This window comes from Nannobrachium achirus (genome assembly GCF_963921795.1).
Source record: "Nannobrachium achirus genome assembly, chromosome: 14".
NCBI classification, from domain to species: Eukaryota; Metazoa; Chordata; class Actinopteri; order Myctophiformes; family Myctophidae; genus Nannobrachium; species Nannobrachium achirus.
Window position 1 is genome coordinate 39571583 of NC_137821.1, and position 14442 is coordinate 39586024.

General features: G+C 48.6%; 1 protein-coding gene across 1 annotated transcript; it reads left to right on the forward strand.

Moving 5' to 3' along the window:
- The first annotated feature begins 663 nt into the window (after positions 1-663).
- On the forward strand, positions 664-5693 carry cd248a (CD248 molecule, endosialin a). The gene has a single exon (XM_080742341.1). It carries the CDS (start codon positions 902-904, stop codon positions 3353-3355), a length of 2454 nt encoding a protein of 817 aa, XP_080598467.1. The 5' UTR covers positions 664-901; the 3' UTR covers positions 3356-5693.
- The last annotated feature ends 8749 nt before the right edge of the window (positions 5694-14442 follow it).

Genomic DNA, 14442 nt, shown 5'->3' on the forward strand with positions numbered 1-14442 from the left:
TGTGTGTGTGTGTGTGTGTGTGTGTGCGTGTGTGCGTGTGTGCGTGTGTGCGTGTGTGCGTGCGTGCGTGCGGCAAATGAAAAACAGAGAGAGGGAGAGCTGGGAGAAACAGAAGATAACTGATCCAGATTGTTGGATAGAAGACATCTCTTTGTCTGATTGTTCCCTCTTATTCTCCATGTTGCACAAAGGAAAACTATTTTAAAACGCCTTAACGGTGTGTGTGTGTGTGTGTGTGTGTGTGTGTGTGTGCACACGCTGCAGGGTACAAATGTAAGAGTACCAGACCATTTCCATAAACGGCCTTATGAAAACCATACGACACGCTCTGAACGAGAAAGTAATGCACGCATCAGTGCGTCTCCCCCAGCCCCCCACTCGTACACACACACACACACACACACACACACACACACACACACACACACACACACACACACACACACACAGACCCCACTCCTCACATCCTGCAAAAATGCCAAGAAAAATTCTCCCCAAAACTCCCTCCCTCTTTCCCATTCTGCCCACCCTCCCTTCAGCTCCTTCTATACCTCCCTTCTCCTCCCCTCCCCTCCCCTCCCCTCCCCTCCCTCCGAAATCTGGGGACAATCTGCAAGCACTCAACTCCAGTGCAGAACTCTTTCAGCTGAGTGGAGAGAGGAGCACAGAGCTGCGAGGAAAGGAGAGTGATAGAGAAAGACGGCAGGAACGAGCCCAAATGACGGGAGGAAAGTTCAGATAGGGAACAGAGACGGCAAGAAGAAGAAGAGGGAGAAACTACTGCTGGGAAAACCTTGAACGTCAAGCAGAGAGATAAAGAAGGCAAAGAAAGTTAAACGTGTAGAGAAAGGGAGGGAGAAGATCCAAGTTTGAGAGAGAGAGAGTCAGTGGCGAATGAAGGATGGGCTCTGTGTTGCGCTGTGCAGCTGCTCTCCTCTTCACCTCTCTGCTGTCCTGGTTTGGTGGCGTCCCTCCCGTCCTGGCCCAGGACCTGAGGGAGACAGACGCTCTGTGCAACGAGGACGGCTGCTTCGTGGTCTTCTTCCAGCGCAAGACCTTCCTGGACGCCTGGAGAGCCTGCAAGGAGAGAGGAGGCAACCTGGCCACCATCAAACGTCAGGTGGAGGCCGACACCGTCGCGGAGCTGTTCGCCGGCATGGAGCTGCAGCGCCCGCGAGCGTCCCGGGCACTGCGGGTGTGGATCGGGCTGCAGCGCCAGCCGCGCCAGTGCACCGCCTCTCGCCCGCTCCGGGGCTTCTCCTGGACCACGGGTGACCAGGACACCGAGTACACCAACTGGCAGCGGGAGGACTCTCCCAGCACGTGCTCAGTCCCGCGCTGCGTGGTCATGAGCTACAGCGCCGACCCGCACGAGCAGCCCGACAACTTCAAGTGGCTGGACGGCGCGTGCTCTGTGCCCGTGGACGGCTACCTGTGTCGCTACACCTACAAGGGAATGTGTCCCGCGCTGTGGAGCGAGGGGGGCGGCAACGCCCTCTACTTCACGCCGTTTAACCTCCTCAGCAGCCTGCTCACGCACGTGCCCTTCGGCTCGAGGGCCACCGTGCCCTGCCCGGCGGACACCAAGGACGAGCAGTCCGTGCTGTGTGTGCAGAAGCCGGACGGCACGGTGGGCTGGTCGCAGGACGCCCCGCTCTGCACCGACCCGCCCGCGCCGCTGAACCGCTGCGGGCAGGACAACGGCGGCTGCGAGCACTTCTGCAAGGAAGATGGTGCCCACTCCCACTGCGAGTGCTCGGACGGCTTCCAGCTGGCCGAGAACGGGCAGAGCTGCGAGCCGGCCGATGTTTGCCGGGGGGCGCCATGCCAGTTCGAGTGCCTGCCCCTGTCGGACGGCTACCGCTGCGCCTGCCCCGAGGGCTACATGCTGGCGCCGGACGAGCGCGGCTGCGTGGACGTGGACGAGTGCCTGCAGAGCCCCTGCGAGCAGCTGTGCGTCAACGCTCCGGGGAGCTTCGAGTGCCGCTGCCGGGACGGCTTCCGGCTGGTGGACGGGGAATGCGAGGACATGGACATGGAGGAGGACGCGCACGAGGACGAGGACGTGGACGAGTGCATGGGCGACCCCTGTGAGCACGCCTGTGAGAACACGCCGGGCTCGCACATCTGTCACTGCCACCTGGGCTTCTCACCGCTGCCCGAGGACCCCAGCCGCTGCCAGGACACGGACGAGTGCCAGATCCCCGGGACGTGCGAGCAGATGTGCGTGAACTACGAGGGGGGCTTCGAGTGCTACTGCGAGGTGGGCTACGAGCTGCTGTCGGACCACTTCTCCTGCCGCAAGATCGAGGAGGGGGGCCCCATGCAGGTCCCCGTCACCCCTCCGTTCCCCTGGGTCACCCACCACCCTCAGGGACCCGTGTGGGACCCCGAGGACCCCGTCTACGACTGGGCCCCGCAGCACACCGACTGGCCCCCGGAGGGGGAGGACGAGTCCCTGGACTGGCTGACGGACCCGCCCAAAGTCCCGGGCTCAGACGTGATCTGGGTCACCAGCCCTCCGCAGGACGAGCTGCCCGTTATCCGCCTAGCCCCCGTCACCCCCACGCAGCAGGCTGAGAAGCCAGACACTGGGAGACGGCAGGAGTCAGACTGGCCGGAGTGGGGAGACAAGGCTCAGTCTGCGTGGGCTGCCGCGCCTACCTCCACCTTCACCTCCACCTCTTCCCCACCCCCACCCACCACCGAGCCCACCCCTACCCCGGATTACTACGACGACGAAGAGGAGGAGGAGACCACCACCGGCCACCCCGCCCTGCCCACCACCACCATCTCCGGAGGGGCCTGGAACTTCATGTGGTTCAGCCCCACGCCGGCCGGGCAGAAACCCAGAAACGACGACGCCGCACGACCCACGGACTCGCCGCTCGCCGACACGGACTCGCCTCCCGACTACTACGAGGAGGAAGGCGAGGAGGAGGAGGTCGACCGGCCTCCGCCAGACTCCCACCCACAGTTCCCAGTGCAGGTGGTGGAGGTCGGGGTGGAGGTGGTGGAGGACTACGGGGAGAACACCAGCCCTCCGGACCCCGCGCGGCCCTCCCTTGCCGGCCCGCCGCCGCCCGCCACCGTCTCGCCGGAGAGGGCGGGCGAGGGCGACGCTGGCCTGGAAGGCAGGGAGCAGAAGGAGGGCGGCAGCAGCTGGCTGCTGGTGGGCCTGCTGGTGCCGCTGTGCATCTTCGTGGTGGTGATGGTGGCGCTGGGCATCGTCTACTGCACGCGCTGCGCCGTCCAGCCGCCCAGCGACAAGAGCAACGCCAGCGACTGCTACCACTGGATCTCCGGGGCACACGACAAGCAGGCGGCGGCGGGGCATCAGGCGGGGTGCCCCTAGCCCGCTTGTTTTTCCATGTCAGTAGGATCCCCGGTGGGGCAACCAGGGGGCCGAATACAGTAGACTCTGATACTGTAAAGAAATCAGGCCCCTTCCTTACTTCCTGTGGTGTTACCAGTGATACTGATTAAGACTCTGTTCCATTTAGTGTGTAGCACGGTGGTTCTTAGACGCTTTGATTTCAAGGACCACCGTAACTCTGAGAGTGTACAAATGGAACCAAATGGACCCATACAGGTCCATTTGTACACTCTTGGTGTTACAGACCCATAAGGGGCCATTTGGAACCCCCTCAAGGACACTTTGAGATCCAGTGAGCCAAACATTTAGGACCCTGACTCTGTTTGACCAGAATGGAACAGAGCCTTAATCAGCATCATTGGTAACACCTGTGAAGGAAATAAGGAAGCGGCTCAATTTCTTTACAATATGGCGAGTCTATGGGCTGTAACTGAGAGTGTACACATGTTTTGTACACTCTGAGTTAAAATGGGGGGACCCGTGGCCTAATGCATATCAAACGGGGGTCCCTGAAATGAAGAAGGTTGAGAACCACTGACCTAAACGCCCCCCCCCCCCCCCCCCTCCTCGCAGGGGTCACGCCACACACAGAAACAGACACTGAAGTGTATATATAAACAAGACTCTGGTACAGAGATAAGCGAGTGGGGCTGTGAACCAAAGAGAGGACCTGGAGAGATGTCTGTTTTATCTCTCAACACCGAGAACCCCACTCTCACTTTCAAGCCCCCCCCTACCTCCCCCACACATCTTCCCGTTAAAGGACTTTTGGATATTACTGTGGAATATATCATTTGGAGTAGGAGAGGGAACGGATTGAAAAAAAAAAACTAAAAAACAAAGCAACCAACCACTGATCACTTTTGTCTTTGACTGAACTATTATGAGGCAGGAAACTGCCATGATGTTGCATACACTGACCACACGGTATGAGATGTGATTGCTTCGTGATTGCACTACGCTTACGGGGGGTCATGGCACCGCACCAGGACGGGTAAACACAGTAACACCTGGTAACGTCTAAAAGAAGGATGTGTGTACATGTTGTACTGTCTGTTATTCGTTTTAAACTTAAAAGGAAATTAGGCCTGCTATACAGTAGCTGCCGAGAGCCATGGAAAAATCGATGTACTGTAGGTGAAAGAATTAGTCACTGAAACCTTTCATGCTAAACACATTGAGGCCAAAGAGATAAATAAAAGTAAATGTAGGAATAAATTTGCTGCGGATGACTGTTATTGCTGACTGTGTTGAAAAGATGTTGACATAACAATGTGTACTCACATCAGTGGTACAGTAGATACGAGGACACTTGAGTACAACATGTCCTCCCAGAAAAGGACATTAAGACATTCCAGTGATGAAATCAACTATGCGTGTCTGTCAAATGATACTGTTGGCAAAAGCAATCAATTTAAAATCCCTGTGTTGATGTTGGATCCATAATAATACCACAGACCAAAAACGAAACCACACACGCACACGCACACACAAACACACACACACACACACACACACACACACACACACACACACACACACACACACACACACACACACACACACACACACACACACACAAAGAAAACCTTGGCATATGTATGTGTATATATTTGTATTTGTGGTTATTTTATTTGAATGGATGGATTTGTATTATACATGCCACTTGTAGCAACAAACACCAGTTCATATTTGTTGTCTTTTTCTAGAAATGTGATCCCATCTAGGATTCAGTGAAGTGCCTTTTTTGTTTATGAAGCACATAAACCCTGTGATATTCATAGGAATGTCCCTCCCGGCCCCCCTGGAGACCGTTCTCCCCAGCTCCCATTCGAGTCCAATTTGAGAGCACTCCTCCTCAACCCTGGCTTTCCTTTAAAAGAGGTCAAAGTGCAGATGTTTGTGTTGTACGGGGGGGGGGGGGGGACACGGCGGGGGCGAGGGCTGCTACTTGACATTAGCCTTGACCGTGTTAGCCCAAGTGGTCATCGCTCACGCTCAAGCCCCTCTCCCACCCCGGTGCCTCCATAACTCCAGCACTACTCTCAAGCCCTTTGTCACGGAGGAGCGGCTCTGAGATGTTTTATGGCCTTTTGGCTGCAGAGAGGGACCAGGTCCAACTTTCCGGGGGGATTTGCAGGGCGGTGCGACCCCTGGCCGAACACGGGGTTAACTGCAGCCGTTTTTTAAAACAAGACAATCCCACGCACCCTTAAAAAGTACACAATGTGCCTTCATACATGTACAGTACCCACAGACTGTGAAATCTGCAAAGTGTTTGATGCATTTTTTGTAATTTTATTTCCTACCTTTTTTTTTTGTTGATACGTTTCAAGTAAGTGTTGATTAAAATGTTATGCCACGGGTTATTAGTTGGTGATTTATTTGCTGCGGCGGTTTGCAGAGAGACTTTATAGATGACAATTCAATGCCTAGTATTGTTTTGACAATTGGACATGGCAGGCACGTGCACACGTAGACATCAAAGGGGGCTTGAGCCCTTACCCTTTTACCCGTCTGTAAAAAGTGCCCTCTCCAGACTATGAATGCAGTTTTTACTGGTGAAAGAAATTGCAAATGCCCTCTTTCCATGCCATACCTGAAGGCAGCATTCAAGAAAAAGACCTTGTCCAAACTCTCCTGAACTTGAGTGCAACATCTCATGTTGAAAGAATTGTCCTCTCTGTGTATAAATCGATGCAGTTACGCCACATCTCCAGAACTGACTTGATCATGCTTAGTTCAGTGTGGTATCAAGTACTGAACATAGCCAACCTCAAGGTCTGCTATTTTCAGTATTTTCACCAAAAGCCACTTTTAGAAATGTCAGCCTCTGCCTCTCTAACATATTCTCTGCACGTCCCTGAGACATGGTCTAATGGAGCAGCCTTTTTGAAGCTGGAGCAGGGAGGCTAGAGCAGCCCGCTGGGGATGTGAAATAAACACAGCATAACGAGAGAGACAAGATAGAAATGTTTTGAATATCAAGATGTCGCAATTGTGAAAACTGAAGAGACACGTCCCCCACGGAGTTTCTAAATGGGTTCTGTAAACGAAATGCAACAGTGCAACAAAGAGCGCAGTTCCTTGTGTGTGTGTGTGTGTGTGTGTGTGCGTGTGCGTGTGCGTGTGCGTGTGCGTGTGCGTGTGCGTGTGTGTGTGTGTGTGTGTGTTTCTCAGTGTTGGCAGGAGAAAAGCTTTGTGATTCCATACTAATGGAATGTGCTGATCAGAAACAGGTTCAGCCTAAGCTAACTGAGTGCTGAGAGCTCAGTGGGGGTCTCTCTCTCTCTCTCTCTCTCTCTCTCTCTCTCTCTCTCTCTCTCTCTCGGGCGATCCCCTCACCGCTCTGTCTCATTTCCCCCCTCCGTCTCTCTCTACCCTTAAAGGACTTTTTTGATTGAATAAAACATTATTTTAACCAGTCTGTATGCTATGTAGAATATTACAAGATGCAGTGGTTGGAGGTGGTGTCTGTACTCCAGTGGTTCTCTTTTCTTTTCTATGTTTTAGGCCTATTTCAAGGACCCCCAGGACTCTTGAGAGAGTACAACATTTTACCAATTGGATACATTTTTACACACTCTGAGTTACAGACATGCAAGGGTCCATTTGGAACCTCGTCAAGGGTCCCTGCATGAACCACTGCTCTTCCATTGAAAAGATCCGACCCCTGTCAAACAGTAGGACACCTACAGCTAAAGTTATTTGAAGAAGACACAAGATTGGCCATTAGATGCGATACCAAGACTTTTATTTCAGTTTGGACATAAATTGCAGTTACCTATCACCATCGGGAGAAAGAGACAGCAGACATAAAAGGTACATACTGTTTCAAGAGACAAACAAACATACAATGATACAAACAAAAAAGAAAAAAAGTACATGACAAGACAAAAGGGCTGCATTCTACAATAGTTAAAGTTATTACTTTAGGACTTTGTTCCGCCTTTCCCTCCCTGGGCTGTAGTAATACTCTCTCCCTCTCCATCTCACCTTGTCTAACCCCCACGCCCACAATCATAATCTTCTTTCTCTCTTCCTTCTGAGCCATTTCTAAACGTTGTCATCCCTACGCAAAGATCCCTGACCGGGGCATGAGCCACGCGTGCACCTTTGGTAACCCCCTGGCTGATGGGGAGCGTCTTTGCAAACATGCCTATAGGATTTGGGCCTGGCAGAGGCTGCTATAGAGGCTGCGGCCGTCTTTGAACCCTGGCCCCATATGTGAGGGATCACACCCTGCCAGAGAATGTGATTGGAACACCATGTGCTGTTGCACTGCGGTAATGGTCAGAAATGTATTGATGTTGCTCACAAACACTTCTCTACCGACGATGACTGAGGAAGGCAACCCATTTCAACCACATTACGTAAGAGCTGTGGCCAGATGGAGTCGGGTTTGCATTAGATGGTGGGGTGGGAAAAAAGACCTTGTCAATGACTGTGTTCATACTCTCACACACTGTCACTGCAATCAGCTGATTGTGCTTTCTTTTTCTTTGGCTGGCCGTTGTTGAATTACAGTGTGTGCACCCGCTGCACCGTCAGACTGTGGCCTCATCTGAGACCCTGGAATAGAGGGAGAAGTATTCAGAGTTGATGCAATCACATGCATCGGTATGTGGGGTGAAGTGTGTGTCATTCCCGTGGCGTTCCAGGTTTGTAGCAGAGGACTTGGCATGGATGAGTTGATGAAAGTACACAAGCACTGGTGCGAGGCGTTGTGTGCTTGTAGATCTGCTATTTTCACTAGTTTTGTGCGACAGTCGTGTATGATGAAGCAGGGCTTTACTTTGCGAAAAAACATAACAAATTTGAAACTTGGAGATATGAGTTTTCTGTCCGACAATGACGATATAAAGTATATTCAGGGTTTGATGTGTGGTGGAATTCAGATCAATCAATAATCATGAGAACATGAGGAGACAAGACAATTATATTAGGTGGTGGTGGTGGTCAAGTTTATGTAACATGATATCATGGACAGAAGTGCAATTATCACTCTGGGCAGTGGTAAAAGAGTTCTGCCAAGAAGAATGGTCAGACACTAGAGTTATACTGTGTGGCTTCATTGCCTCTGGAACGAGCTGTACCATAACAAGATAGGCTTTACCAAAACAATAGTTACTGAGGCCTACGGAAGGCCTCTCTACTCCTAACTATCAGGTATTAGTATCATCATACAGACCTAGATATCCATTATATAATTAGAGAGAGAGGTCAGTCAGTCAGTCAGTCAGTAGGTCAGTCACAATGCATTTCCACCTTTATCTCTTCAGCAACTGATCCCAATTTTCACATGGCATTGGCCATTAGCATTATACAGACGCTGACGGAGCCCGATTTTCATATTTTTCCCAAATTCAAGCTATTTATTAGCGTTTCTTCACCACTTCTGTACAGCACAGCCTGTTCAGCTCAGCCTGTTGTCAGGGTTACGGTCTGTTCCTCCAGGCCATGGGATCCCATAGCCCCACACACACCTCTCTCACAGTTAGGAATGTTGCAGTGAAGAGACACACATTCTCTCTCTCTCTCTCTCTCTCTCTCGCATGGGTCATGCATGCACCGGGTCATCTTCCAACGGGTATGGAAATCATAAATACACTCCTCCATGGGCTGCTCCTTACATTATGATGCTCCCACATATTCTCACACACGCACCAGTTACAGTAACTTTCCCCACAACCCACACATATTTTGGAGCACATATCTTTGTACGGGTAAGGTCTAGTTAATATAATCAATGAACACATGATCTACTCTATAACGTCACACATAATCAATCATGATAAACTCTAATCTACGACAGATGCCTCTGCTTTTGTTATCCCCACCTCTGGTTATTTGTTTCTATGGCTACTAGGAATATGTTTTATCCTTGATTCTGGTGCAGACTTATTTAAATACGTGCATTTTCTCTTTTGGAGAAATGTCAATATGTCCTCACAAATCACTTGTTTGTGAGCTTCACAGACGAACCAATCAGCCCACCTTAGTTTTAGAGCAATCAGTGAGTCTATTTCCAGAATGAGAAGCAATCAGGAGGAAATTAGTTTTTGTTTTCAATTTGTAAGTTGTGGAGAGCAGCAGACAAAAAAATCTATTTAGTTTGTTTGAGATAATTGCAGTGTTTACTTTCCAGCATGGTGTGTGAGTCTAAAGCTCTCTGTGCGACTCCCTCTGCGCTTCTGAACATGCACATTCACCAAATAAGCATCCAATCAAAACTCACATGTTGTCGTTGTCGGGCGGAAACCTTGTATGTCCAAATTTGTGGTTTTCAGGAAATGGATCCAATGCAATTAGTTATTTAGTTACAAGCTCTTGTTAAATACAGTAGTTTTCATTGGTTAATCTTACAATAAGTCTCTGTGTGCGTGCGTCTATGTATGTATGTAATCCGCGTATCTCGAGAACCGTTCGTCCCACCGGCTTCAGATTCGGCAGATTCACGGTTTTCCCGAACCGGCGCAAAACGTTCGGAATCACTGTATGCACCGTATATCTCCATATATGGGCATAAATGGACACAGGCAAACAGATGGTCAAAACGGGTCCTATGACAACAGGTATAATGGGGTTTGCATTAAAGGGCGGGGCATTCATTCCCTATTTACATTGTTCCCGAGTTTGCCTGTCCCTGACTAGACGCTCGGCCGCCCGAAAAGCTTCTTGTTATTTATAATAACTAGATGTGTTCGGCGGCACAAACGTCCCGCGAGGTTTGACCAATCCGCAAAGCCGATGGGTCAGGCTCGGTCAATCGAGGTAAATTGTGCTTTATCAACTCCAACCATTTGGTTGGCTGAAATGTCATGTGAAGCTCACCAATCCACCAATCCTCAAGGTTTTTGGACATATGCCCGTTTATTAAGGATTGGCTACGGGCATAGACAGCCCCTATCGTGGCCTTTATATATGGCCTGGGACGTCACCGTGTGTTTTCTCAAGGGTTTTCCCTTTGGATGACGTCACCGTGTGATTTCTCAAGGGTTTTCCCTTTGGATGAAGTCAGCGCAGACACGCAGACACGCATTCACACAGACGTAGGTTTCCCTAATTTATAGATAGATGACCGACACACTTAATTCAGGGGTCCAAACCATTTTCAAAGGCCACATTAGAAAATATTAAAACACCCAAGGGCCAACTATATCTCCTGACAAAATGCACTTTGGGTCAGACCATAACAAAGTCATATACTACAGTACATATGCCCTGCAATTACAATATTTTATTTAAATATCATCAATATTTAATATCAATGGTCTTTTTGTCAGGTGTGTTCTCTGAACAAAACACAAATAACTCACATTACCAATGTAACCAGACGAATTATACAATAAAATATTCTTGTTTGATGGTGCTGTCGGACCGTTTATAATACAATTTAGGAGTGAAGCTGCGGGCCGTGTAAGATTTCTCATCGGGCCGCATTTGGCCCCTGAGCCGCACTTTGGACACCCCTGACTTAATTAGCAGAAATAGCGTCTGGGCTTGTAGATTGGCTATTTTTACTACTTTTGTATGACACTGTATGACAAAGTAGGTCATTAATAAAATAAAAACAACTTTTCTGCTTGATAGCAACGACAATGCTTTATTATTTCAGAGAATTGACACTATTATTACGATTTTCTATCATTATGTTTTTCAGAGTGCTAAATGTAAGGCAAATAAAGAAAAGTTACCTATTACCTAGTTACCTTGAGACAGTCACGTTTGGAGCACTTCTCTCGGCAGGCATCAGTTTCCCTCGTTAGACATTCCTGGGTCTTCAATATGAAGTCAGAAATGTATTCAGCAGACAATGGCTCAATGTGCCAAGCATTAAGCTGTGTGTGTGTGTGTGTGTGTGTGTGTGTGTGTGTGTGTGTGTATGTGTGTGTGTGTGTGTGTGTGTGTGTGTGTGTGTGTGCGTGTGCGCGTGCGCTTGCGTGCGTGCGTGCGTGCGTGCACAGTCTCTGCACACGCAGGCTAGGGCTGGTAAATTAATATTACAATTTTGAATATTCCTCGACAGGGACAATACCAAAAACTATGCAACAAGTTATAAAAAAAGAGGGACGGCGTGCACAATGTTTTCATAAATTGATCAATATTTTTTTCTATTGTCCCTGTCAAATAAACATACTGCATAAAACAATAATTATAATTACTAGTCCTTGCCTGTTGCCCATATGTGCTCCGGATTATGTGCAGTTTAGGTTATGGGCCAATTTCTAAGACCAATGTTCGAATGTAATTTCTGAGGAGGCTCATGTGTGATGGAGATACGAGTAGGTGTGCATGTGCACAGTGCACATCTGAATGTTCTCACGCATCACGGTGTCTCTTTTCACAGCGTAAAAAGGGACTCATGAGTAGCACTGCTATCATGAGTTGCAACCACTGTAACAAACTAACTGAAGGGCCCTGGAAAATTGTTTCTCTCTCTCTCCCAGCCTGAGTTGCATCAACAAACACAGGAAATCACTTCATCTCTGTTATGTGGAGTAGAGATGGGATTTATGTCTCTTTGAAGTGAGCCGGATCTCTGGGATCCGGTCCTCTTAAAGAGCCGTTCAAAAGACTGGCTGATTTTAGTTACTTAGTTATTTTGTAGATTTTGATTATAATTACAAATCACTTCAACCCTATACATTTTGGCCATATACATTTCCACCATTTGAAAATAGACGAAAATAGATCTGCTATTTTCAAATGTTTTTTTTTTCCCTACATTATTCATTGGAAAACTTGTGAAATGGGACATTTTGCATAATGAGTACTGTGGTACTTTAAGTATTAAGTACATTTTTATACCAATACTTTTGTACTTTTACTCAAGTACATTTTAATTCCGAACTTGTATTATTTCTACATCGCAGTACTCAAGTAAAGATTTTTTGTACTTTTCCCACCACTGTTCATTAGAAGGGAACGGCTCCCTACTGCGAACCTATAGCCTCGTACCCGCCCTCTTCCGGAAACCAGAACGGAAGTTGGTCGTTTACTAGGCTACTGCGAACCGGTCCCATCGTTCATTTCAAAGAGCCGCTCAAAAGACTCGAGTCGTTCGCAAACGTCCCACCTCTATTAGAGAGAGAGAGAGGATGGAGGAGTGGGTCGCCATTCTGTGGGAGCGCTGGGGGCCACAGTAACCCAATCTGTCCCTGCTCTGCTCCGCTCTGGTATAGCCTGATCCCCAAGTCATTAAACCCAGATCCTTGACTCCATCACGCCTCCCCATTTCCTCCCTGCACTATGAGGAGGGGGATTGCTTCTGCATGCATGGCTATAGGCTGTATTTTGGAGCGAATAAAAACCAACTAGTAGACTTTATGTCAGTTTATTAAATTCTCTTCCAGGCCAATGCAATAAATAAAAAAATGAATACAAAATAATAATTAATTAATTAAAAAATATATACAAAATAAATAAATAATGCATTTGTTTGTCCTATGATACGATTGATTGATTGATTGATTGATTGATTGATTGATTGATTGATTGATTGAATACTTTATTAACTCTTATACTGCTTTGAACGTTCCTGTTCGCCCCAATCCTCCAGGGACGTCTGTGCCAATACGCCCGTTCGTTCGTTTGATGTTTTTTATGGATTATGATAAAAGTCGTCCTTGCGCAACTTTTGAATGCATAATTGGTCGTCTGTGTCATTTTGAGGACAGCCGGAAACCTTTCATAAAAAAAAAAGTAAACAGACTGTCCTGGCTCCGCCTGCCCAGAGCGACTAGCTGCCAGGGGCGTCAATTGGGTATGGCAGGGGTATGCAGCTGCCATACCTTGACAGGGGGAAATAATAAAAATGTACTTTTCATCGTGCCTGTTGCTAAGGTATGGCAACATGACTGGTGTCTTCACCAGACACCAGTCATGTTGCCATACCTTAGCTTGTTCTGAACTGACGCCACTGCTAGCTGCTAGCAGCATTGAGGGACTATATTGTTTTATGCATCGGGCTGTTAGTAGAGAAAGAGAGAGAGAAACGTTGGTAAAAGCGATCATTTTGTCGGAAATCAGTTGTTTTATAGTATTAGTAGTATAGTAATTGTAGTAGGTAGTAGTATTTAGCAGTACTAGAATATTGAGATGTATTAGGCCAACTCAGCCTCAACTTGCTGGTATCATTCCGCCGAAGTGCGACCCAACCCCCCCTGACCGATAGAAATAAACTTTGTTAGAATTAGGATTACACAACCTACCCGTGTTGGTGACCCAGGACCAGCGCCCATGGTGGTGGTGGTCGTGATGATGACGATGATGATGATGATAATGATGATGAAGAAGAGAAAAAGATCACTGTAGCCATTGTTATTGAAGATAAAAAGATTGAAGAATGTAGGACGTCATCCGCTCCCGACCGGATCAAAAGCCCGAAATTGGAAGCGATCCCAGACTAAAGCTGGTTGCACACTGCTGCGTTTTTCGGGCCGAATATCGGAGTGAATTTCGAAGCACGCAAATAAAAAAATCAACCTCACGTTGTGTCAGTCACGTTTGCACACTGCCGCCCGTTTCGCGCACCACTCAGTCCCTTGCTCTCTCTATCTCCCTCTCTCTCCTTGTCCTGAAAAACGCATTTCGCAACGAAAAACGCAGCAGTGTGCAACCACCTTTAGATGGTGCCAGTCGCGAAGAACCGGGGTCCAAAAATGGATCAAGAGCCTCGTGATATTGTGGAAACCGATCCCGACGGAGCTCGACCCCCGTGTAGGATGGATCCCCCCGCCCGGGGGCTCACATCGCCGCAGCAGCAGAGACCCATGTACCGCCGCGAAAAGACGGACAAACTGGGCGATTTGGCCAATGAAGAATGGCTTCCGCGTAGAGACCCCTCGGAGAACAGAGGCCACGATTCTACTGTCCAAAGTAAGACTTCCAATCCAGTGCATGTATGTATTGTATAGTTGTATACTGTATATAGTTGTATACTGTGTGATAACAGAGCATCCGTGTGGAACTGGAAGCCTGGGATGGGGGGATGGTCAGTGGGTAACGGTTTTCCATTGCGACGTGTTGCCACTCCGACATTGGGATCCGGTCTAGAGCCCGCC

What these genes read in the sequence shown, in the direction of transcription:
- cd248a (XM_080742341.1), top strand. Translation starts at nt 902, where the DNA reads ATGGGCTCTGTGTTGCGCTGTGCAGCTGCTCTCCTCTTCACCTCTCTG.